Here is a 24,749-nt window from a genome sequence, read left to right on the forward strand (position 1 = left end):
GCAGGGCAGGTGGTGCCAACAGCAATGGCAGTGCAGAATGACAGGGGTGACAGTGACAGTGTCCTTGACACCTGGGGCGGGTGGTGACTGCATCAGTGGTAGTGGCGGTGCAGTGACTGTGTGGTGGTGGCAGTGTCCCTGTCCCCTGGGGGTGCTGTGCACGGTGGCACTGTCCCTGTCCCCCGGGGATGCTGTGCGGTGGCAGTGGCAGTGACTGGGTGGCGGTGGCAGTGTCCCTGTCCTCCGGGGATGCTGTGCGGTGGCGGTGGCAGTGTCCCTGTCCCCCGGGGATGCTGTACGGTGGCGGTGGCAGTGACTGGGTGGCGGTGGCAGTGTCCCTGTCCCCTGGGGATGCTGTCGGTGGCAGTGTCCCTGTCCCCCGGGGATGCTGTACGGTGGCGGTGGCAGTGTCCCTGTCCCCGGGGATGCTGTGCGGTGGCGGTGGCAGTGTCCCTGCCCCGGGGATGCTGTGCGCTGCCGGTGGCAGTGACTGGGTGGCGGTGGCAGTGTCCCTGTCCCCCGGGGATGCTGTGCGGTGGCGGTGGCAGTGTCCCTGTCCCCCGGGGATGCTGTACGGTGGCGGTGGCAGTGACTGGGTGGCGGTGGCAGTGTCCCTGTCCCCGGGGATGCTGTGCGCTGGCGGTGGCAGCGTCCCTGTCCCCCGGGGGTGCTGTACGGTGGCGGTGGCAGTGACTGGGTGGCGGTGGCAGTGCCCCCACAGGTGGTGACGCTGCCGCGGGAGTCGGTGAGGGCGGTGCCGGGCCAGACCGTCACCTTCACCTGCGTGGCCACCGGCGTCCCCACCCCCATCGTCACCTGGCGCCTCAACTGGGGCCACACCCCCAGCAGCCACAGGTGGGCGGGGCCGGGGGCGGGGCCTAAGGGCTGCTGGGTGCTGATTGGAGGAAGGGGCGTGGCTTGCCATGGGAGCAACTTGTGATTGGGTGCGGTCTGCGATGGGCGGAGCTTCTGTCGGGGTGTGGCTGTGTGGGCGGGGCTTGCACAATGGGCGGGGCCGAGGTGTGAGGGGCGGTGCGGGGGGCGCGGGCTGGGCTGGGCTGGCGCGGGGTTTGCGGGTGCTGGGTAAATGGGTGTGAGGGTGCTGGGTAAACTGGGTGTGCGGGGCACTGGGTGCAATGGGTGTGCAGGGTGCTGGGTATGCTGGGTGCTGGGTGTGCGGGGTGCTGGGTGTGCGGGACATTGGGTAAACTGGGTGTGCGAGGTGCTGGGTGTGCGAGGTGCTGGTTGTGCAGGGCGCTGGGTGTAATGGGTGTTCAGGGTACTGGGTGTAATGGGTGTTTGGGACACTGGGGTGCAGGGTACTGTGTGTGTGGGGTGCTGAGTGTGTGGGGTGCTGGGTGTGTGGGGAGCTAGGTGTGTGGGGTGCTGGGTGTGCGGGGTGCTAGGTGCCAGATGTGTGGGACACTGGGTGTAATGGGTGTGCAGACCATTGGGTGTGCGGGACACTGGGTGTAATGGGTGTTTGGGACACTGGGGTGCAGGGTACTGTGTGTGTGGGGCACTGAGTGTGCGGGGTGCTGGGTGTGCGGGGTGCTAGGTGCCAGATGTGTGGGACACTGGGTGTAATGGGTGTGCAGACCATTGGGTGTGTGGGACACTGGGTGTATTGGGTGTGCAGGGCGCTGGGTGTGCAGGGCACTGGGTGTAACAGGTATGTGGGGCACTGGGTGTAATGGCTGTGCAGAGTGCTGGATGTGCAGCACACTGGGTGTACAGGGTGCTGGGTGCCAGGTGTGAAGGGTACTGGGTGTATTAGGTGTGCAGAGCACCGGGTGTGCCTGGTATCAGGTGGTGTGAGTGTGCAGGGCACAGGGTGTGCGGGGCACTGGGTGCACTGGGTGTGCAGGGCACTGGGTGTTCAGGCTATTGGGTGTGCAGAGCCCCAAGTGTGCCAGGTGCTGCGTGTGCTCTGCACGGGGTGTGTGTGCCTCCTGGGTGTGCCGAGCTCCACTTGTGCCAGGCTCTGGGTAGCAAACGTGCCCCACAGGGTGTCGATCGTGAGCGAGGCTGGGCAGGGCACCCTGACCATCCGGGACGTGAAGGAAGCTGATCAAGGCGCCTACACCTGCGAGGCCATCAACACCCTGGGCATGGTGTTCGGCATCCCTGACAGCATCCTCACCGTCACCCGCCCCGGTGAGCGGCCTCTCCCCGCTCCGTGCCACCAATCGCACCGTGGCACTGTCACCATCACCCGCTGTCTCATCTCCCACAGGGCCATGTCCCGAGGGCCACTTCCAGGTGACAGGGACATCCCGCTGCCTGCCCTGCTTCTGCTTTGGCGTCACCACCTCCTGCCGTGCCACCACCCGGCACCGCCACCGCCTCCACCTGCGCTTCAACCGCGCCAACGACTTCAAGGGTGAGTTGTGGGGACAGGGGACGAGGCAAGGGACACAGCAGGGGCTGAGCGTTCTCCTTGCAGGTGTCAACGTGACGGTGCCAGCAGCGCCATCCGCGCCGGTGCTCTCGGCCACCCAACTCCACGTGGATGTGGGCACTGAGGAATTCCAGCTCCTGGACCTGTCCCGCCGCTTCCTGGCGCTAGACGCCTTCTGGGCACTGCCAGAGCCCTTCCTTGGGGACAAGGTGATGCCGAGGTGGGGTCAGGGCTGGGCACACCGGCGGCATGGCCGCTGACAGCCCGCTGTGCTGCCAGGTGGACGCCTACGGGGGAGCGCTGAGCTACGGGGTGCGGTACCGGCTGGGCCGGGGGCCCGCTGAGCCCACCGCCCACCCCGACCTGCTGCTGCGGGGCCACGGGCGGCAGCTGCGGGCACGGGCCGGGGACACCCAGCCAGACATCCTCAACCAGCGGCACGTGCCCCTCACCGAGGTGGGTGATGGTGGTGGGGAGGAGGTGATGCTGGCGGTGACGGATGGGTGATGGTGGTGGTGGTGGGTGATGCAGGCAGGGCGTGGTGGGTGGGTGATGCCGGTGGAGATGGGTGCATTGTGTAGTGGTGGGTGAATCCAGGGATGGGAAGGAGAAACTGATGAAGGGTGGGTGACACCGGTGGTGGGTGGGTGATGCTGGTAGTAGTGATGCTGATGATGGTCACTGATGCCAGCGGTGGCGGGTGGGTGGTGCCAGCATTGCCATCACCCCTCCGTGACACTGCTGTCACCGTCCCGGCAGGACCACTGGGAGGACGAGCAGGGTGCCCCGGTGAGCCGGGAGCTGCTGCTGCTGGTGCTGCAGGGGCTGGAGGGCATCTTCATCCGGGCGGTGTATGACGGGCGCATGGCCAGCGTGGGGCTCAGCGACGTGGCCATGGACATCACCAGCTCTGCAGACACCGGCCTGGGGCTGGCTGGTGACATTGAGGAGTGCAGGTGAGCACTGGCAGCAAGGCCACGGGCTCGGTGCCACTGCTGCTGTGGTGCCACTGTCACTCTGCTCTGTCCCCAGGTGCCCCGTGGGGTACACGGGGCTGTCGTGCCAGCGCTGTGCCCCCCGTTTTGAGCGGGTGACGAGGGGACCCTACCTGGGGACCTGCTCCGGTTGTGGCTGCCACGGCCACTCCAACACCTGTGACCCTGTTTTTGGGCATTGCTTGGTAAGGAGTGAGGGGGTGACGAGGGGACAAGGGGACAGGGATGCAGCATAGGATCACCACTCCCCTGTGACATGTGTCCCCGTCCCAGAACTGCCAGCACAACACGGAGGGTCCCCAGTGCGAGAAGTGCAAGCCTGGCTTCTTCGGCGATGCCACCAAGGGCACGGCCACCGCTTGTCACCCTTGTCCCTGTCCCTACACGGAGCCATCTCGCAGGTGGGTGCCGACCCCAGGGACCAGCCCCTGATGTCACCGCCCTGGTGTCACCGTCATTGTCACCCACAGGTTTTCGGAGTCCTGCTTTTTGGACACAGATGGCCAGGCCACCTGTGACGCCTGTGCCCCTGGATACACCGGCCGCCGCTGTGAGAGGTGGGTGGGGGGTCCCTCCCTATAACCCCCCCACCTCACACCCCCCACCCGTCACCCACCTATCACCCACCCATCCACAGGTGTGCCCCAGGCTACGAGGGAGACCCCATCCAGCCGGGTGGCAAGTGCACCCCGATTGGTGAGTGAAGGGTGCTGCTTGGGGGGGTCCCTGCACCCTTGGGTGCCCCCCACCCTCACCCTTGCTCCCTGCAGGGCAGGAGCTCGTCAAGTGTGATGCCCGCGGGGGCCAGGACGAGGCGGGTGGCACTTGTCGCTGCAAGGTGAGGGCAGGGGACTGGGGGGACAGTGGGGGGGCAATGGGGGGCTGGGTGCTGCCATCCCCCACTGCACCAGCCTGGTCCCAGGTACCCAGTCCCTGCCCTAGCACCCATCCTACCTCTGTCCCACAGCACCCAGCCCAGATCCCCTGAGGCAACCAGTTCCACCCCCCCAGAGTACCAAGTTACACCCCTGTAGCACCCAGCCCAATCCCTGGAGTGTCCAGTCCACCCACCCAGCACCAATCCCACCCACTGCCCCATTGCACCCAGCCCAACCCCCCAGTAGGACCCTCTCCAATCCCCCATAACACCCAGTCTGACCCCTGGGGGCACCCAGTCCAATGCCCCTAGCACCAGTGACAGCCCCCCATGGCACCCAGTCCATGCCCCGTGTGACCCACTCCAATCCCCCATAACGCTCAGTCTGACCCCCCGTGGCACCCAGTCTGATCCCTGGGGTCCCACCAGCCCCCCCAGCATCCCTCCCACCCTCTGCAGCCAGTGCCCCCCATTTCCCTGCTCACCCCTGCCCACGCTGTGCCCCCAGCCCAACGTCCGTGGCCGGCTCTGCGACTCCTGCGCCGCTGGCACCTTCCACCTGAGTGCTGCCAACCCCGCGGGCTGCCTGCCCTGCTTCTGCATGGGGCTGTCCCGCTCCTGCGCCAGCTCCGCCTGGCACCGCCACCAGGTACCCACGGGGCAGGCCGTGCCATCCCGGGCCATGGCATGCCATGTCCTGTCCTTGTCTTGACGTGTCATCCCATGCCATGCCATGTTGTGACATGCCATTATATGTCGTGCCATGCCATATGGTGCTGTGCCATACCATGTGCTGTCACAACACATGTCACCATGCTATGGCATGGTCTGTGGTGTCACACTGTGCCGTGCCATGTAGCACCATGTTGTGCCATGTCATACTGTAACGTCACATCTCACACGCCACGGCGCGCCAAAAACCTGGTGGTTCTAGGACCACCAAAAACCCCAGGATCCCAAAAAAACCCCACCCAAAACCACCAAAAACTCATCTCAAAGTTCTCAAAGATCTTGGATCTCCAAGATCCACCCCAGGAGGCTGAACGTCGGGTCGAAGTTGGCCACTGGCAGGAGGGCGGGGTGGGTAGTGCCATGCCACACAGACACATTGTGCCTTGGCACGTCATACAGCGCCATGCTGTGCCAAGCGATGCTGCCTAATGCCATGTGGTGTCCTGCCGTGCCGTGCCATGCCAGGCCATGCCCACCACAATCCCTCTGCCAGGTGCTGCTCAGCTCTGAGGACTCGGCGCCGCTGCCCCTGGCCAACCTGTCGGGCGCGCGCTTGGTGGCAGCCGTGCCACACTTTGTGTCCCCGCGGGAGCTGCGCTTCGACGCCTTCCGAGAGCTGCCGCGGGGCGTTCACTACTGGGTGCTGCCCGCGCCCTTCACCGGGGACAAGGTGACACAGCCGCTCCGGGGGACACCCCTGCGCCTCTCCGTGTCCCCACCGCCCAGTTCGGGGCGTGGGTGGCCCCGAGCCATGCTGAGTGTCCCCACAGGTGACGGCATACGGCGGGGAGCTGCGGTACACGGTGACGCACCAGGCCCCGGCTGGCACTCCCCTGCCCCCCCGGCACCCTGACGTCCTGCTCCAGGGCAATGGGATCCTCCTGGAGCACTTCTCCGGTGCCACCCCCCCGGCTGGTGTCCCCACTGCTGTCACTGTGCCCATCCGTGAGGTGAGGGGGTCCCTGTGTGGCACCCAGCGAGAGGGGTCACGGTGGGGGGGTCAGACTGGGTGCTGGGGAGGAGGTGCTCTGTGGTCCCAGGGGTCAGACTGGCTGCCCCAGGGGCTGGGCTGGGTGCAGGGGTGGATGGCAGCCCCCATGTCACCCCGGTGTGGCACAGGGCGCCTGGCGCCGCGCAGATGGGCACGATGCCACCCGCGAGCACCTCCTGATGGCCCTGGCCGACGTGGACCTGCTCATGATCCGGGCGTCCTACTCGGAGCAGCCAGAGGAGAGCAGGTGAGCTCCTGGTGGGATCAGGAGGGGACACGGCAGGGTGGCAGGGTGGCAGGGCACTGCTGACTTCCCCTCCGGTCCCGCAGGCTGGCCGATGTCACCCTGGATGTGGCAGTGCCACACGCCACCGGCCGCCCGCCCGCGCTGGAGGTGGAGGATTGCGCCTGCCCCCCTGGGTACCGCGGGGCCTCGTGCCAGGTGAGACCCTCAGGTCCCCTCACCGCCACTGTGGGGATGCTGAGCCGTGTCCCACCCCACTGCCACTGTCCCCTCTAGGACTGTGACACCGGCTACACCCGCAGCAGCGCCGGGCTCTACCTGGGCACCTGCGAGCCGTGCCAGTGCCACGGCCATGCCAGCGAGTGCCACCCTGACACCGGCGTCTGCCAGGTCAGCTGGGGACACCCAGGGGACTCCCCGGGGGCCCCCGTGGTGGGGACACCGATGCCATCACCCCCTTTCTTTACAGGGCTGCCGGGATCACACGGAGGGTCCCCAGTGTGACAAGTGCCAATCTGGCTACTACGGCGATGCCACCCGGGGCACTCCAGGCGACTGCCAGCCCTGTCCTTGCCATGGACCCCATGGGGACACCCAGTAGGTGCCGTTCCATGGTCTGTCACGTCCCTGAGGACAATGACTGGGTGTTACCTGTCCCTTTGTCCCCTCCACAGGGTGACAAAGGTCTGCTTTGAGGACACGGACGGGCAGCCCACGTGCAGTGCCTGTGCCCCCGGGCACAGCGGGCGCCTCTGCGAGAGGTGACAGGGACGCTGGGGTGGGGCAGGGGGTTGTTTTGGGGTGAACGCTCCTCTCACTGCCTCCTTTGGGTTTGTCCCACCATAGGTGCTCGCCTGGGTACGTGGGGGACCCGCTGCGGGGAGAGCCATGCCGAGGTGAGTGCCACAGGGCAGGGACAGGGTGGTGTCCCCTGTGGTGGCACTAAGGGGGGTGTGGCTGACTGTGTGTCCCCCCTCAGTGCCTGGTGTCCCCGGCGTGCAATGCCAGTGTGACCCACGAGGCAGCACCGGTGAGGGCTGTGACGCCAACGGGCAGTGTCACTGCAAGGTGAGTCCTGTGTGTGTGTCCCCAACCCCGGGAAGGGTGACAGGGCAATGTCACCATGCTGTCTTCCCCCCCAGGCCAACGTGGAGGGTCCCCAGTGTGCCACGTGCCGTCCCCACCACTTCCACCTGAGCGGGGATGAGCCAGCTGGGTGCCTGCCCTGCTTCTGCATGGGCATCGTCCAGCACTGCACCAGCACCGCCTATGCCCGTGGCACCGTGAGTGTACCCTGCTGTCCCCACATGGCCCCAGGGTGTCCCCACCTGTCCCAGACCTCTCTCACCCCTCAATCCCGCAGATCCGGACGTCCTTTGCCTCGGGGGATGCCCAGGGGTTCGCCCTGGTGAACCGCCAGCGCAGCACCCGCGTGGGCAGCGGCTTTGGGGTGCAGCTGGGGCACCCCCAGCCCCACCTGACCTACGAGCGCTTTGGGGAGCTGCCCCCTGACTCCTACTACTGGCAGCTGCCACCTCCCTACCAGGGGGACAAGGTAACAGGGTGACCCCTGGGAGGACAGGGGTGCCCATGGGAGCCATGGGAATGCCCCACCAGGGGCTGCACCCCCTCCCCATGGGCACCCTGGGCACTGTTGGGGGTGGGGGTGTGGGCACAGCTTCCTTGTCTCTGCCCTTCTTTGTCTTCTTTCTTTTCCCCTTTCCTTTCCTTTTTACCTATTTTCACCTTATCTTTTTCCCCTTTGCCCCTTCTCCTTTCCCTTTTCTCCTTTTCTCATAATTTTTGCCTTTTTCATCCCTGTCCTCATCATCATCCCCATTCTTTTCTTTCGCCTCTTTCCCCATCATCATCCCCTCCCCTCCCCACCCTCTTCCCTTCCTCATCCCTGTCTTCTTTCTTTCCCCTCCCACTTTTTCCTCTCCCTTTTCCCTCTACTCTTCCTCATCCCTATTTCCTCTCATCATCTTCCCCACCCCTATCATTGGCTGGGGGTTATATATAAGTTATGAATGGGATGGGATTGTTGTGGTATGTGTCTTGAGCTGTTTATTTTTTAGCATCAATCTCATTATATGGTTAGGACAATGAGAAGATGTTAGCAGCTCACATCTAGGCAACAGACTAAGAACTTAAAGTTACAACTTACTTTATAAACTTTTTGACCAGTCACACAAAGCAAAAGCACATTGGCAGGAGTTCTATCTAATTACTATAAGCACACATACCTTTAGTTAAAACAATGCTTGCTTATTTTGAATATAATATTTGCTTGTAAGCTTTAAGATACAATGTCCAGAGCTTTATTATTAAGCTTACACTTTCCTAATATCTCACCAGATATACATTTTTGTAACTTAGGAATTTATTCTACCTAAGCGTTAATACACAGACTATTGTCCTTTCTTTCTACTTCTTGTATACTTTTTTTGCTGACAAATCTTCTAGCTACTGCCTAGCTCTAATTACTATCTTGCTGTTTTTGAGGCTTGCCTTTTGCAATGCGCCCCAAGCCCTCTGCTTTTAAGGAATGCCACACATCCCCATCCCTGTGCCCATCGTGCCCTTCCCTTTGCCCATGCCATCCCATCCTGCTGCAGGTGGGCTCCTACGGGGGTCGGCTGCGCTACACCCTGACCTACACCCCGGGGGCACAGGGAGCCCCCCAGCCCGACGCCGACGTCCAGATCACAGTAAGGGGGTGCTGGCTGGGGTGGGACAGGACCCACCAGGTGCCACCAGGACCCCCTGACCCCCTTGGCCCCCTCGTCCACAGGGCAATGACATCACGCTGGTGGCCTACCAGCCTGACCTGCCCCCGCGGACCCCCCAGGCCTTCGAGATCATTTTTCGGGAGGTAGGAGGGGGTGGGCAGCCTTTGTCCCTGATGTCCCCCTTTCCCACAGTGTGTTGTCCCCCCACTCACCCCCCGTTCCTGCAGCAATACTGGCAGCGGCCAGACGGGCAGCAGGCGACACGGGAGCACCTGCTGATGGCACTGGCTGACCTGGACGAGATCCTCATCCGAGCCACCTACTCCACGAGCACGGCCGTGGCCGCCATCGCTGACGTGGCCATGGACACGGCCGTGCCCCCCCAGCCCGGCTTGCCCCCAGCCCCCGAGGTGGAGGAATGTCGCTGTCCCCCCGGATACCACGGGCTGTCCTGCCAGGTGAGCCCAGCCCCTCCCAGTGCCACCCCAACACCTTCATCACATCCCTACCCTCCTCCGCAGTACCTCCTCATCATCCTCACAATCACCCCCCAGCATCCCACCATCAGCTCGGGGTGACCCTCCATCACCACCATCACTCCTTTTGTCATTGTCCCCATCGTCAACCCCAGCATCCCCCGATCATGCCCAGTATCACCTTCCATCCCCCCATCAATCCCCCCAGCATTCCATCATCCCCCATCATCATCACTCCATCCTCTCATCCCGTATCAAACCCGTTATCACCCTGCCAGCCTCACCCCTGTGACCCCTCCGTTCTCCCTGCAGTGTCACCCCCCCATCACCTTCCATCACCCCCCAGCACTCCCCCCATCACCCCTCCATCACTGTACCTTCACCATCACCAGCAGTCCCATCATTGCCCATCAGCCCCCAGCATCCTCTCAGCACCCCCCTATCACTCCATCACTCCCCATATCACACCCCATCATCATCCCTCATGACCCCATATGAACCTCCCACCCATCATCCCCAACAACTCCCACCCATCATCACCCCCAGCATCCTCTATCAACCCCCCCCAGCACACCCATCATCATTCATCTGTCCCCCAGTCCCCTCTCTCATGTCCTATTCATGTCCTTCAGCATCCCCAGGATCTCCCCTATCCCCTAGGATGTCCCCTATCACTCTCCATCAACCTCATCACCCCTTCAGCATTTCCCCAATATCACCCCATCACTCTTCATTCTTCCCCCAGCAACCCCATCACCACCAGCCTATCTACCCATCACCTCAGTATCACCCCCATCACCCTCAATTCTCCTTTCAGTAGGGAGGATTGATCCCATCACTCCCCATCATCCCATCAGTATCCCCCCATCACCCCCATCACTCCCCCAACCTCCCCCAGCATTGCCCCCATCATCCCCATCACTCCTCATCACCCCCCAGCACCCGCATCACCCCTGTGTCCCCCAAGGCCCCTCCTCAGCCCTGCCCAGCCCCTCGCCCAGGCTGTGGGGGTCCCAACGCTGTCCCTCCCCGCAGGACTGTGCCCCCGGGTACACGCGCACTGGCGGGGGGCTGTACCTGGGGCACTGCGAGCTGTGCGAGTGCAACGGCCACTCCGAGAGCTGCCACCCCGAGAGCGGCGCCTGCTCCGTAAGCCCCCGCATTCCGAACGTTCTGGGGGGAGCTGTGGCCTTAGCCCAGCCCTGACACCCCCAATCTGTGCCCCCGTTATCCCCCAGGGATGCTCGCACAACACGGCCGGGGACTTCTGTGACCAGTGTGCCCCCGGCTTCTACGGGGACGCCACCGCCGGGACCCCCGAGGACTGCCAGCCCTGCGCCTGTCCCCTCCCGTACCCTGAGAACCAGTGGGTGCCCGCGCTGGGCTGGGGGTGCTGGGTGGGGGTGCCAGGGAGGGGACATGCTCTCACCTTGCTCTGTCCCTTCAGGTTTTCCAGGACGTGTGAGAGCCTGGGAGGCGGCGGGTACCGCTGCACCGCCTGCGAGCCGGGCTACACTGGGCAGTACTGCGAGCGGTGAGGCTGCTGGCACCCCAAAACCGGCCCCAAAACCTGCCCCAAAAACCCCCCCCATGGGCTCACCCCCATATACCCACCCCCAAACCCCATCCCAATATACTCCTCGCCAAAACCAACCCCAATGTACCCCTACAAAAACCCACTCCATGGGCTCACTCCTGTATACCCACTCTGCTATACCTGCCCTGATGGGTTCACCCCCATATACCCACCCCAAAACCCTACCCTGACTGAGTCACCCTTTTATTTTCCCAAAACCCATCTGCACTGCCTGACCTTCACATACCCTGATGGGCTCACTCCCATCTATCCATCCACATGTACTCACCCCAATGTACTCCTACTGTACCCACCAGTGTGCTCATCCCTATGAGTTCACCCCAGTACACGTATCCTAAAGAGCATCTATATACTCACCCTGATGTATGCACCCCAATATGCTCACCCCGTCTATATACTCACCCCAACATATGCACCAAAATATGCTCACCCTAAATTATGCACCCCGGTATACTCACCCTGATGGCCTGCCCCTTACAGACTCACCCCAAAATGCTCCCCAGTATACCCACCCTAATACACCCACCCCAATATAGCCACCCCAATGTTTTTCTGCTACACCCACCCTCCACCCACCCCGATGTACTCACCCTTATGAGCTCACCCCAGATTTTGCATCCTAAAGGGCTCAGTGCTGACATAAGCACCCCAATACACCGTGCACCTACCCTGGTGGAGATGCCCCAAAGTCTCCACCCTTATACCCGCCTTGATGCAGCCACCACCCCGCTATACTCATCCTGATGTACTCACCGTGATGTGCTCACCCCAATACACCCACCCCGTGTACCCCAAAATGCTCATCCCCAAAGCACCCACCCCAAAATACTCCCTCCCATCTGCGCCCCACAAACCCCGTGCCCCCGTTGCTCCCCGCAGCTGCGCCCCGGGTTACACGGGTGACCCCACGGTGCGCGGGCAGGGCTGTGTCCCCGTGGGGCCGCCGCCGGCGCTGGCCGTGCGCGTGCACCCCCAGCGCAGCGCGGTGCCGCAGGGCAGCGCCGTCACCCTGCGCTGCCACGCCGCCGGGGACCCCCCGCTCTACTTCCACTGGGTGCGAGAGGACGGGCGGCCCCTCCCCGAGGGCGCCCAGAGCCGCCGGCAAGGTACTGGGGGGCTCCTGGGTGGCGGGGGGACATCGGGGTGTCCCCAAGGTGTGGGGTGACACCTGCATGTCCCCCCCAGGTGAGGAGCTGCACTTCCCCAGCATCCAGCCCTCTGAAGCCGGCGTCTACGTCTGCTCCTGCCGCAACCTCCGGCACAGCAACGCCAGCCGTGCTGAGATCATTGTCACAGGTAGGTCGTTGTCCCCACGTGCACGGAGGGGAGGCAGGAGCGGGGCTCACCTTTCTGTGTGGTTGCAGAGACCCCCGACAAGCCCATCACCGTCACTGTGGAGGAGAAGCGGGTGCAGCGGGTGCAGCCTGGCGCCGATGTCACCTTTGTCTGCACCGCCAAGAGCAAGGTGAGGGGAAGGGGGCACAGCATGGCAGGGGTGCTGCAGGGCACCCCTGGCTGTGTGCAGGAACATCAAGGGTGTGGAGATGCCCCTGGATGCCCACCTGGTCCTACAGAGGAAAGGGACACCCAAGGATGTACTCATGGGGACGTCCAGAGCACAGGAGCTGTTGTGCCCATATGGACCCCCAAGCCCCCTTGGGACCTTACGTAGTTCTGTGGGACATCCCTGGGTGCCACCTCTCCCCCATGGGTGCACAGCTGGGTATGTGCCCCCCATTGGGCCCATCCCAGTGGCCTGAAGCCTCCCCACCTCTGTCCCCCCAGTCTCCCGCCTACACCCTGGTGTGGACACGGCAGAACCACGGGACGCTGCCGGCGGGCGCCGTGGATTTCAACGGGATCCTGACGCTGCGCGGCGTGCGGCCCCAGGACGCCGGAGTCTACGTCTGCACCGGCTCCAACATGCTGGACATGGACCAGGGCACCGCCACGCTCTACGTCCAGGGTGAGCCCCGCACTGTGGCTCACCCCGTGGTGATGGGGTGATGGGCAGCACCAGGGTGATGGGCATATTGACTGCCCAGACAGGAGGGTGGTGGGCCAAGGCACGGTGTGGTGATCACACTTGGCCCCCCCAGTGCTGGGTTTGATGGGCACACTTTCTGTTTGGAGGTCGATGCCCAGATGCAGGGTGATGGACACATTCAATGCCTGGATACCAGGGTGATAGGTTTACTTGGTCCCCAGTCCTTCAGGTGATGGGTACACTCACCACCCTGGCTCTGTGGTGATGGTGCCCAGATGCCGGGGTGATGGGGACGTTGAATGCCCAGACACTTGCTGCCCAGACACCGGGGCAGTGGGCAGGTTTGGTGCCTAGATGCCAAGGTGATGGGCAGGTTTGGTGCCTGCACATCAGTGTGGTGGGCAGGTTTGGTGCCTGCACATCAGGGTGGTGAACACACTCCCCTGAGACCCATCCCCTCCAGCAGCTGCCTCAAAGACTCAGATGTTCTACGGACCCATTGAGTTCATGGAGGGGCACAGACCGGGTAAGTCACCAGGGGAGGGTTCCTGGGGGTCCGCATGCTCCCCCCACCCACTGCATGCTGGGGCTCCACGTGCACCCCGCTGCTGGCTGTGCCACGCCACCCCGCTTCCCACCACCCCACCGCCTGGGGACAGCACCGGGGGGCCTGGCGAGCCCTAAACCCCCCCGGGTCTCACCGCAGCTGGCACCGCCAGCGCCCCCACCGCCACCGTGGAGCCGGCCCAGCTGAGCGTGGCACCGGGGCAGCCGGCCGAGTTCCGCTGCGTGGTCACCGGCAGCCCCCAGCCCACCCTTGAGTGGCTCGGTAGGTGCCCCCTGGGGACGGGGAGGACGCTGGGAGTGGGTGGGGGGACACAGCGAGCAGGGGTGATGGCAGGCCGTGTCCCTGCAGGTGCGCTGCCGCCACAGGCTGTGGTTCAGGGCGGGACGCTGCGTTTTGCCGCGGTCGAGCCCGCTGATGCCGGGCACTACGAGTGCCGGGCACGGAGCAGCGCCGGGCAGCACACGGCACGCGCCTTGCTCCGTGTGCAAGGTGAGCGGCGTCACCATCGTCCCTTCCATCCCCATTATCTCCATCGTCAGTCACCCCATTGTCGTCATCATCCCCATCTTCTCTGTCGTCCCTGTCACCCCCATCACCCCCATCCCCATCATTTCCATCATCCCCATTACCCCGATCATTCCCATCACTGCTGTCATACGTCACCCCTATTGTCCCCATTGGCCCTGTCACCTCTCTTTCTCCCATCATCACCCATCATCTGTGTCCCTCCCCATCAACCCTGTTGTCCATCTCCATTGTCTTCATGGTCTGCATCATCCCCGTAACCCTGATCATCCCTGTCACCTCCCATTGTCCATCCCCCTCATCCCCACCATCCCATCATCTCATCATCCCCTTTGTCCCCATCATCCCATCATCACCACCATTGTCTCTGTCACCTCTCATTCACACCCTTGTCCCCACCATCCCTGTCACTCTCATTGTCCCCACTGTTCTCTTCTTCCCCTTCATCCCTGGTTGTCCCCTCAGCTCCATTATCCCATCGTCCCTCATCATTCCACTGTTCCCATCACCCTTATCATCTCCATCATCTGCATCATCTCCAACATCTCTGTGCACCCCATTGTTCCCATGTCCCCATTGCCCCCAACACCCCCATCACCCCCATAGTCTCTGTTGTCCCCATCATTCCATTGTTCCCATCACCCTTATCATCCTCATCATCTCCATCACTCTCATTGTCCCTCATCACCCTCATCACCACCATCATCCCCCGGTGCCCTTCACCCTCATCGTCTGCATCACTCATGTCACCCCCATTGTCCCCATCCCGCCATTGCCCCCAGCACCGCCCTGATCCCCCTCCCCACAGGCGCAGGCACCCCACAGGTGCAGGTGAGCCCGGAGCGGACGGAGGTGCAGGAGGGCTCCACGGTGCGGCTCTACTGCCGGGTCTCGGGGTCCCCCACTGCCACCATCACCTGGGAGAAGCAGGGAGGCACTCTGCCACCGCAGGTGAGCAGGATGCTGGCACCCGTGGGTGCTCCGGGGGGTGTGGGTGCACCACCGGTGCCACTGACACCCACCCTTGTGCCACAGTCCCGCGCTGAGCACGGTGACATTGCCACGCTCATCATCCCTGCTGTGACGGCGGCTGATGGTGGCGTCTACCTCTGCGTGGGCACCAGCGCCGCTGGCACGGCCCATGCTGCTATTGAGGTGGTCGTGGTGCCAGGTGAGGAGGGTGGGGGACACCAGTGGGTTTGGGGATGGATTCTGGGGGGCTACAACCCACCCATGTCACCCTTTTTGCCCCACACAGCGGCGGCGCCGCCTGTCCGCATCGAGTCCTCGTCCCCATCCGTCACCGAGGGGCAGACCCTGGACCTGGACTGTGTGGTGGCAGGACCCAGCTCTGCCACCGTGATGTGGTACAAGCGTGGGGGCTCCCTGCCCGCTGGCCACCAGGTAGGGCACAGCAGGGTGGGCAGCACCCCAAATGCTGCCCCGTCCTCTGCTGTGTGACACCACAGCATGTCCCCAACTGCAGGTTTCAGGGTCCCGGCTCCGTGTCCCCCACGTCACGGCAGCTGATTCAGGGGAGTACGTGTGCCGGGCAAGTCTGGGGACCGCTGTCCGGGAGGCATCTGTCATTGTCACCGTCGTGGCTGCATCAGGCTCATCCTACGGTGAGGATGGGCTCAGCAGCACTGGTAGGAGCAGCTGGTTCCAACAGACGGTCACAGCTGCTCTGTCCTCCCCTGCAGGACCACCAGCTTCAGGTGTCCCTGTCCGGATCGAGGCATCCTCATCCACTGTGGCCGAGGGACAGACCCTGGACCTCAACTGCATCGTGGCCGGGCAGGGACAGGCCACTGTCACCTGGTACAAGCGCGGGGGGCCCCTCCCAGCCAAGCACCAGGTAGGGGATGCAGTGATGTTGTGAAGGGTGGCTGGGGTCGATGCACGGCCCTGTGCAAGCCCAGGTGGCCCTGGTGGCCCTTGTGTCCCCTCCCCACAGGTGTCCGGCTCCCGGCTGCGGCTGCTGCAGGTGACAACAGCCGACTCGGGCGAGTACGTGTGCCGGGTGACCAGCGGGGCCACCACCAAGGAGAGCGCGGTCATGGTGACCATCCAGCCCAGCAGTGCCGGTGCCTATTGTGAGTGGGGACAGGGGGTGGGTGGCAGTGCCAGCGGGGAGTCCTCATGTGTCACAGCACTGAGCCGTGGCTCAGGTGCCCATACTGGCGAGGCCCTGCTGTGGTCACTGGTGTCACCCTCCTGTCTCGGTCCCCAGCCCCAGGCAACACGACTCCCCTGCGCATCGACTCCCCGTCCTCTGCCGTGGTCGAGGGACAGACCCTGGACCTGAACTGTGTCATTGCCAGCCCCACACAGGCCACTGTCACCTGGTACAAGCGTGGGGGGACCCTCCCAGCCAAGCACCAGGTAGGGGACACGGAGAGGGGACGTCACCAAAGGGGGTGGATGGAGCTGACCAACAGCTCTGGGGAAGCCTAGGTGGCCCATCCAAGTCCTGTTGGCCCATGCAAGGCCGGCTGGCCCTGGGCAAGCCTAGGTGACCTGTGTGAATGCAGATGGTCTCATGGAAGCCCAGGTGGCCCCTATAAGGCCAGATGACCCCATACAAGACCAGGAAACCCCATGCAAGCCCTGGTGGGCCATGAAAAATTAGGTGACCTATGGAAGTCCATATAGCTCATTTAAGTCCATGAAAGGTTAGGTGTCCCCATTTAAGCCCTGGTGGTCCCATTCAAGTCCACATGGCCCCATGGAAGCCCAAGTGTCCCCAGTAACCCCCCTGTCCCTCCCCACAGGTGTCTGGCTCCCGGCTGCGGCTGCTGCAGGTGACAGCGGCCGACTCGGGCGAGTACGTGTGCCGGGTGACCAGCGGGGCCACCACCAAGGAAACCTCCATCATGGTGACCATCCAGCCCAGCAGTGCCAGTGCCTACTGTGAGTGGGGACAGAGAACACGGGAGGTTTCCCACTGGGGGCTGACACTGCTCCCAGTGTCCCTGGGCAGGTCACACACACGGTGGTGGTCACAGTCTCTAACCCATCTTGGTCCCCAGCCCCAGGCAGCAACACCCCACTGCGCATCGAGTCCTCGTCCCTGTCATCCCCCGTGACTGAGGGACAGACCCTGGACCTGAACTGTGTCATTGCCAGCCCTGCACAGGCCACTGTCACCTGGTACAAGCGTGGGGGGACCCTCCCAGCCAAGCACCAGGTAGGGGACACGGAGAGGGGATGTCACCAAGTGGGGAAGATAGGGATGACATACAGCTCTGGGCAAGACCAGGTGCCCATCCAAGTCCTGGGGACCCCATGCAAGTCCTGATGACCCCATGCAAGGCTGGCTGGTCCTGGGCAGGCCCAGATGGCCCTGTGACTGTGGAAGCGTGAATGACCCCATGGAAGACCAAGTGACCACAAGGAAGCCCAAATGGCCCCGTATAAGTCCAGGTGGCCCGTTCAAGCCCAAAGTGGCCTTGTGCAAGCTCAAGTGGCCTTGTGCAATCCCAGACGACCCCTTGCCAAAGCTGATGGTCCCTGTGACCCCTGTGTCCCTCCCCACAGGTGTCTGGCTCCCGGCTGAGGCTGCTGCAGGTGACAGCGGCCGACTCGGGCGAGTACGTGTGCCGGGTGACCAGCGGGGCCACCACCAAGGAGATCTCCATCATGGTGACCATCCAGCCCAGCAGTGCCAGTGCCTACTGTGAGTGGGGACAGGAGGAGGTGGCTGAGGACTGGGGGGCAGTGCCGCAGTCCTTAGGGTGACCCTCCTGTCTCTGTCTCCAGCCGCTGGTGTCACCCCTCCAGTGCGCATCGAGTCCTCATCGTCCTCCGTGGCCGAGGGACAGACCCTGGACCTCAACTGCATCGTGGCCGGGCAGGGACAGGCCACTGTCACCTGGTACAAGCGTGGGGGGCCCCTCCCAGCCAAGCACCAGGTGGGGGACACTGAGAAGCATTTTGGGGTGGAAAAGGGATTTTTGGTGGTGTTGAGGGGTTTATGTCCCCATTCTCACATGTGTCACCTCTCCAGGTGTCGGGCACCCGCCTGCGCATCCCCCAGGTGACAGCAGCTGATTCAGGGGAGTACGTGTGCCGGGTGACATCAGGCAGTGTCACACATGAGACATCCCTCATCGTCACCATCCAGACTGGCGCTGGCTCCTCTTATGGTACTGAGATGGGTGAGAGGTGACATAGGGACATGGTGAGGACACAGTGGTGACCCCATGGACTCTCCTGCCACCCCCAGCCGTCGGTGTCACACCACCAGTGAGGATCGAGACCTCCTCCGCTGCTGTTACCGAGGGACAGACGCTGGATCTCAACTGCATGGTGGCAGGACAGGGTCATCCCCATGTCACCTGGTACCGGCGCGGGGGAGCTCTGCCACCAAACAGCCAGGTGGGACATGGGGGAGGTGGCTTTGCCCTGCAGGCCACAACCCACATCAGGTACTGATGTGTCCCCAATTTGTCATGTCCCCAGGTGGCAGGGACCCGCCTGCGCCTTGCCCAAGTGGCAGTGGCCGATTCAGGGGAGTACGTGTGCCGGGTGACCCTGGGGACTGTCACGCAGGAGGCATCTGTCATTGTCACAGTGCCCAGCAGTGCCGACAGCTATTACAGTGAGTGTGAGAGCGGGCAGCGCTTGGGGACAGTCGGGTGTCACCTTGGTGATAAACGTTCCCTTTCCCTGTCCTCTCTCAGCCTCTGGCATCTCCCAGCCCCTCCGCATCGAGTCCTTGTCCTCGGCCATTGCTGAGGGACAGACCCTGGACCTCAACTGCGTGGTGGCAGGGTCCGGCCCCACCACCGTGACATGGTACAAGCGTGGTGGCTCCCTGCCTGTTGGCCACCAGGTAGGGGACAGGGGAGAGTCACTCTGAATTTGTCCCTTCCCCTGCTCCGTGGTGCTGACTTGTCCCCTAACTGTTCCCTCCAGGTGTCAGGCACTCGCCTGCGCATCCCCCAGGTGACAGCAGCCGATTCGGGGGAGTACGTGTGCCGGGTGACATCAGGCGGCATCACGCAGGAGACGTCCCTCATCGTCACCATCGATGACGGAGACAACCCACCCCACTGTAAGTGCCACCCTCCAGGGGACAGGTTCCTACTGGTGTCAGGGACCACTGGGGCCATTCACCCTCTACCCTGCCCATGCAGCCACCAGCATCACGCCACCCATCCGCATTGAGTCCTCAGCATCCTCTGTCACCGAGGGACAGACCCTGGACCTGGACTGTGTGGTGGCCGGCCAGGGACAGGCCACCATCACCTGGTACAAGCGCGGTGGGGCCCTCCCAGCCAAGCACCAGGTAGCTTGGGACACCGGTGGGGTGGGGAACGATGGTTGCTGTGCGTGGAGGGGTGATGCCACCACCTTCTGTTACGTCGCCAGATTTCGGGGTCCCGGCTGCGGCTGTCACAGCTCTCGGTGGCTGATTCGGGAGAGTACGTGTGCCGGGCTGACACGGGCAGTGCCTCCCGCGAGGCCATTGTCTCTGTCACTGTCACCTCCCGTGACAGCTCCAGCTACCGTGAGTGCGGCCACAGGGTGAGGGAGGATGCTGAGGGGAGATGGGTGATGTGAGTGACCTCATGGCCTCTCTGTGCCTTTGTCCCCACAGGTTTGCAGAGCCCCATCATCTCCATCGACCCGCACAGCATGGCGGTGGCACCAGGTGAAGATGCCACCTTCAAGTGCCGTGTCCACGATGGCGCCCGGCCTGTCAACATCACTTGGCGTATGGGGCCTGGCCAACACTTCCAAGGTATGGTGGTCCCCAGAGTGGTCCTGGCATGGTCCCCAGGGTGGCCCTGGTGCTGATGGCTCCTCCCTGCCCAGACAATGTGAAGATCAGTGCCAATGGCTCAGTCATCTCCATCACCGGTGCCCACGTGAGCAACCAGGGCGCCTACCACTGCGTGGCCTCCAACCGCTTCGGCGTCGCCAGCAGCGTCGTCAACCTCGTGGTGCAAGGTATGAGGTGGCCATGGTGAACCTGTCCCTCCATCTGCTCCAGGTGTCCTCAGGGCACATGTGTCCCCATCCCCATGTCCTGCATGTGCTCCAAGTGCCCTCAGGATGGTCTTCCTGTTACCATGCTGGTGTCCTCCATGTCATCCAGATAGCACTGGGGTGATGGTGTCCCTATCCCCATCTCCTTTCTATGCTTCAGGTGCTCCTGGAGTGGTGGTGCCCATGTCCCCATGCTGGTGTCCTTCCAGGGGCCCCTAGGAGCTGTGATGTCCCCATCCCAGTTGCAGATGTCCTCCATGGGCTTCAGAAGCTCCTGAGATGTTGTGTCCCCATCCCCACACTCATGCTTATTTCCTCCCATGCTCCCAATGCTCCCAGAGTGATGGGTGCCCCTATGGGCACCTTCCAGCTGCCCTTCATGGTGGTGTCCTAATCCCCACCACAATGCCCTCCTCCTTCTCCAGGTGCCCCCACAGTGTCAGTGATGCCACCAGGCCCTGTGACAGTGAAGGAGGGCAAATCCCTGAGCCTGGAGTGCCTGGGCCGCGGCGAGCCACGGCCGCTGGTGCGCTGGAGCCGGCTGGGCTCCCGGCAGAAGGTGGAGCACCAGACGCTGCTGCACATGGACAGCCAGGCCATCCTGCAGGTGAGGGAGCACCCAGGGGCGCCACGGGGCACCCGGGAGTGCCTGGTGCTCATCCCCACCCTGTCCTCCCCAGCTCTCACCAGCCAAGCCGGAGCACGCCGGGACCTACGTGTGCACGGCGCACAGCGCCCTGGGCTCGGCACAGGCACGGGTGGACGTCAGCGTGGAGTCAGCGCAGCAGCACCCCGGGGCCCCCGAGGTCACCGCACCGTCCACCGTCACCGTGGTGGCTGGGGACACCGCCACACTGCACTGCGTGGCCAGAGGTATGGGGAGCCTGGAGGACAGTGGTGGAGAAGGGATGTTCTGAGCAGTACCTGACACCAGGGTGATGGGCACGGTGTGGTCGTAGGTGACCCAGTGCCCCGGATCGAGTGGTCGAAGCTGCGGGCACCCCTGCCCTGGCAGCACCGCGTGGTGAACGGCAGCCTGGTCATCCCTCGTGCCGCGCAGCAGGACTCGGGCCAGTACATCTGCAACGCCAGCAGCCCCGTCGGTTCCACCGAAGTCTTTGTCACCCTCGATGTAGAGAGTAAGAAGGGAACAGCAGGGGGCTGGGGTGTCCACATGTTCCTGCTGCCACCTCTGCTGTGGCCATCACCCGTCCTTCCTCTGGCCGCCTCCACCCTTACATCCAGCCCTTCCCCATGAGACCATCCTCACTCCGTTGCAGCACTCATCCTCCTCCTCTCAAGCTCTGTCACCAACCCTTCCCATGGGTGTGTCCACCTGCTTGTCCTATCCCTGTGCATGTCCCTCTCCACTTCTGCTCTCTCATTCATCCATCTAACCATTCATCGTGGATCCTTCCATGGCTCATCCATCCCAGCTCAAGCCCATCTCTCTATCTCTGTTCATATCTCTCCTTCCATCTTTTCATCGTGGATCCATCCATCTCATTCATCTCCAGCACACACCCATCTCTATATCTCCTTCCTCTAACATCCCTTTCTTCCTTGAGGATTCACCCTTCACTCATCCATCACAGCTCATGTCCATCTCTCCATCTCTGCTCAGACCTCTCCATCTGTGTTTTCCTTGTGGACTCATCAATTTTAGCATGCACCCATCTCCCTGTCTTCTTGCTCTTCCATGCATTTTGTCCTTGTGAATTCACCCATCCCTCATCCATCATAGCTCACATCCATCTCTCCATCTCTTCTCACACCCTCCATCCATCCCTTCCTGGTGGACTCATCCATTGCTCACCCACTCCAGCTAACATTCCTCTCTCTGTTTCCTCTCGCACCCCTCCATGCATCTCATCCTTGTGCATCCACCCATCTCTTGTTCATCTTAGCACATGCCATCTCTCCATCTCCTCTCACACTCTTCCATCCATCCCTTCCTAGTGCATCATCCATCTCATCCGTCCCAGCACATGCCCAACTCACCATCTGCCCTCAAACTCTGCCAGTCATTGATCCACCCACCCACATACCTACCTCTTCCTTGTGGATTCATCCATCACTCGACCATCCCAGCTCATATCCATCTCCTAACTCTTCTATCCATCTCTTCTTTGTGCATCCATCCATGTGATCCATCCCAGTATACACTTGTTTCTCAATCTCCCCTCAAATGTATCCATCCGTGCCTTTCTAATACATTCATCCATCATTCAATCCTTCCAGCTCACATCCAACTCCTTATTTCCTGTCTCCCACATCCACCTTTTCCGTGTGCATCATCCATCTCACCCATCCCAGCACACACACAGCTTGCCATCTCCTCTCAGACTCTCCAATCATCCACCCATCCACCCATCCACCATCCATCCATCCATCCATCCATCCACCCATCCATCCATCCATCATCCATCCATCCACCCACCCATCCATCCATCATCCATCTATCCATCCATCCATCCACCATCCATCCATCCATCCATCCATCCATCCATCCATCATCCATCCACCCACCCATCCATCCATCCATCCATCCATCCATCCATCCATCCATCATCCATCCACCCATCCATCCATCCATCCATCCACCCACCCATCCATCCATCCACCCATCCATCCATCCACCCATCCATCTATCCATCCATCCATCCATCATCCATCCATCCATCCATCCATCCATCCATCCATCCACCCATCCATCCACCCATCCATCCCTTCCTTCCTGGTGGATTCATCCATCACTCCTGGCCATCCTAGCCATCCACATCTCCATCTCCTCTCAGTCCTCTATCCACCTCTTCCTCATGGATCCATCCAACTCTCATCCATCCCAACACATGTCCATCTCCATCACCCCCTACACCCCTCACCGACACCCTCCTTGCCCCGCTGACCCATTCCTGGCCCCATCATGGCTGACAGCTCCTCCCATCCCACAGCACCTCCATATGCCACCATCCTCCCGGAGGATGCGGCGGTGCGGGTGGGTGACGCGTTGCAGGTGCAGTGCCTGGCCCACGGCACCCCCCCGCTGCACTACACCTGGGACAAGGTGAACGGCAGCCTGTCGGCACGCGTGGCCCACCGCGCCGGCCTCCTCCGCCTCAGCCCCGCGGCCCCTGCCGACGCCGGCACCTACCGCTGCCTCGTCGCCAACCGCGTCGGCACCGCCGAGGCCTTCGCCCGTGTGGCTGTTCACGGTGAGCCCATCCCTGGGTACCGTTGGTGCTCCACGTTGGGTGGTGGCACTGCTGCCGGTGCCCTCGGAGTTCTGCCTCCTGCCCAGGCGATGCCGGTGCTGACGGGTACCGCTGGGGCTCCACATCCCCGTGGGTGATGCCGTTGGGGCTCTGCATCCCACCCTGCTTATCCTGGTGTTCCTGGGTACCACTGGGGTTCTGCATCCTTCCAGGTGACGCTGGTGAAGGTGGGGACGTCGCTGGTGGTCCCTTGGTGGTGCGGGTGACACCAGGGAGCCTCGTCAAGGGGGTGGGTGGCACTGCTGAATTCGCCTGCTCTGTCTCCGGGGATCCCCGTGCCCGTGTGGAGTGGCTGAAGGAAGGTGGGGAGCTGCCCCCCACCCACAGCGTGCGGGATGGGGTGCTGAGGTAAGGAACATGGGACCGGGACCCCCACAGGAGGTGGGACCCCCGCACTGTCCCCCGTGGGGTCCCTCATCCTGGCTGTGTCCCCACAGGATGCCGGAGCTGGTGACGGGGGCACAGGGCGTGTATGTGTGCCGGGCCAGTGCCCTGGGCGGACAGGCGGAGGACAGGGCCACCCTCACTGTCCAGGGTAGGAGCATCACCCCAGCACCAGGGGACATGTCCACCCCCTGACCTGTTCCCCACCACCAAAGGCACCCCAGGACCCCCATGTCCCTGCACCGAGGGACCCCCCAGCACCTTCCATTTCCCTACACACACAGGTGCTCTGATAGCCCCCAATGCCCATAGTGACCCGAAATCTCTCCTCAAGCCTACAGGCACCCCAATACCTCCCACCCTTCTCCATGCCTGTGGACATCCTGACACAATCAGTCACTCTTCACACCCATGGACACCCCAGTGCCCCCTGTCTCTTCCCACACCCATGACCACCGTGCTAGTCCCCATGTCTCACCATGCTCACGAGGACTCCCAACACCTCTGGCCTCTCCTCCTTTCTACAGCCACCACAATTATCCCACATCCCCTCAGGAACCCCGTTTCTCCCTATCTACCACTCCAGTGCCAGACTGCGATGCCTCCCTGTGCCAGGGGTTCACCCCAAATCCCCACTGTCCCCCCAGCTCTCCCCAGGGCCTTGATCAACATCCGGACCGCAGTGCAGACAGTACTGGCAGGGACAACCGTGGAGTTGGAGTGCCTGGGCTTGGGGGAACCCCGTCCCCACGTCACCTGGAGCAAAGTGGGGGGCCGCATCCGCCCCGGGGTGCAGGTCCGTGCCGGCACCCTCACCATCGAGCAGGTGGAGCGGGCTGACGCCGGGCAGTATCGCTGCACCGCCACCAACGCCGTGGGCACCGTCCAGTCCCACGTCATCCTCCACGTGCAAGGTGAGCACGGGGACGCAGCGGTGGGGACGCACACCGTGTCGCCGCAGGCTGGTG

General features: G+C 62.7%; 1 protein-coding gene across 1 annotated transcript in view; it reads left to right on the forward strand.

Annotated features, from left to right (window-relative positions):
- HSPG2 (heparan sulfate proteoglycan 2) overlaps nt 1-24,749 on the forward strand; it is a 44,123-nt gene that overhangs the window by 12,037 nt on the left and 7,337 nt on the right. The window contains exons 12-74 of the mRNA XM_077788175.1: nt 711-855; nt 2,009-2,157; nt 2,237-2,383; nt 2,447-2,610; nt 2,681-2,857; nt 3,161-3,357; nt 3,434-3,581; nt 3,670-3,797; nt 3,867-3,953; nt 4,034-4,092; nt 4,167-4,234; nt 4,782-4,922; nt 5,499-5,675; nt 5,776-5,955; nt 6,125-6,243; nt 6,327-6,438; nt 6,517-6,630; nt 6,710-6,837; nt 6,915-7,001; nt 7,087-7,136; nt 7,220-7,308; nt 7,383-7,523; nt 7,604-7,795; nt 8,859-8,951; nt 9,035-9,115; nt 9,200-9,430; nt 10,484-10,597; nt 10,687-10,814; nt 10,896-10,982; nt 11,925-12,151; nt 12,231-12,341; nt 12,410-12,510; nt 12,831-13,011; nt 13,499-13,558; nt 13,739-13,861; nt 13,949-14,089; nt 14,934-15,076; nt 15,161-15,296; nt 15,384-15,529; nt 15,612-15,750; nt 15,829-15,983; nt 16,083-16,221; nt 16,359-16,510; nt 16,900-17,038; nt 17,158-17,315; nt 17,666-17,804; nt 17,888-18,039; nt 18,135-18,273; nt 18,354-18,505; nt 18,590-18,728; nt 18,811-18,962; nt 19,046-19,184; nt 19,267-19,418; nt 19,502-19,640; nt 19,731-19,874; nt 19,949-20,083; nt 20,548-20,729; nt 20,803-20,995; nt 21,082-21,261; nt 23,077-23,337; nt 23,550-23,745; nt 23,835-23,932; nt 24,429-24,695. Coding sequence (XP_077644301.1) covers nt 711-855; nt 2,009-2,157; nt 2,237-2,383; nt 2,447-2,610; nt 2,681-2,857; nt 3,161-3,357; nt 3,434-3,581; nt 3,670-3,797; nt 3,867-3,953; nt 4,034-4,092; nt 4,167-4,234; nt 4,782-4,922; nt 5,499-5,675; nt 5,776-5,955; nt 6,125-6,243; nt 6,327-6,438; nt 6,517-6,630; nt 6,710-6,837; nt 6,915-7,001; nt 7,087-7,136; nt 7,220-7,308; nt 7,383-7,523; nt 7,604-7,795; nt 8,859-8,951; nt 9,035-9,115; nt 9,200-9,430; nt 10,484-10,597; nt 10,687-10,814; nt 10,896-10,982; nt 11,925-12,151; nt 12,231-12,341; nt 12,410-12,510; nt 12,831-13,011; nt 13,499-13,558; nt 13,739-13,861; nt 13,949-14,089; nt 14,934-15,076; nt 15,161-15,296; nt 15,384-15,529; nt 15,612-15,750; nt 15,829-15,983; nt 16,083-16,221; nt 16,359-16,510; nt 16,900-17,038; nt 17,158-17,315; nt 17,666-17,804; nt 17,888-18,039; nt 18,135-18,273; nt 18,354-18,505; nt 18,590-18,728; nt 18,811-18,962; nt 19,046-19,184; nt 19,267-19,418; nt 19,502-19,640; nt 19,731-19,874; nt 19,949-20,083; nt 20,548-20,729; nt 20,803-20,995; nt 21,082-21,261; nt 23,077-23,337; nt 23,550-23,745; nt 23,835-23,932; nt 24,429-24,695 — 8,943 coding nt within the window. The remainder of the gene's footprint in view (nt 1-710; nt 856-2,008; nt 2,158-2,236; nt 2,384-2,446; nt 2,611-2,680; nt 2,858-3,160; nt 3,358-3,433; nt 3,582-3,669; nt 3,798-3,866; nt 3,954-4,033; nt 4,093-4,166; nt 4,235-4,781; nt 4,923-5,498; nt 5,676-5,775; nt 5,956-6,124; nt 6,244-6,326; nt 6,439-6,516; nt 6,631-6,709; nt 6,838-6,914; nt 7,002-7,086; nt 7,137-7,219; nt 7,309-7,382; nt 7,524-7,603; nt 7,796-8,858; nt 8,952-9,034; nt 9,116-9,199; nt 9,431-10,483; nt 10,598-10,686; nt 10,815-10,895; nt 10,983-11,924; nt 12,152-12,230; nt 12,342-12,409; nt 12,511-12,830; nt 13,012-13,498; nt 13,559-13,738; nt 13,862-13,948; nt 14,090-14,933; nt 15,077-15,160; nt 15,297-15,383; nt 15,530-15,611; nt 15,751-15,828; nt 15,984-16,082; nt 16,222-16,358; nt 16,511-16,899; nt 17,039-17,157; nt 17,316-17,665; nt 17,805-17,887; nt 18,040-18,134; nt 18,274-18,353; nt 18,506-18,589; nt 18,729-18,810; nt 18,963-19,045; nt 19,185-19,266; nt 19,419-19,501; nt 19,641-19,730; nt 19,875-19,948; nt 20,084-20,547; nt 20,730-20,802; nt 20,996-21,081; nt 21,262-23,076; nt 23,338-23,549; nt 23,746-23,834; nt 23,933-24,428; nt 24,696-24,749) is intronic.

The sequence above is a fragment of the Lonchura striata genome, chromosome 24 (assembly GCF_046129695.1).
Source record: "Lonchura striata isolate bLonStr1 chromosome 24, bLonStr1.mat, whole genome shotgun sequence".
Classification (NCBI taxonomy): domain Eukaryota; kingdom Metazoa; phylum Chordata; class Aves; order Passeriformes; family Estrildidae; genus Lonchura; species Lonchura striata.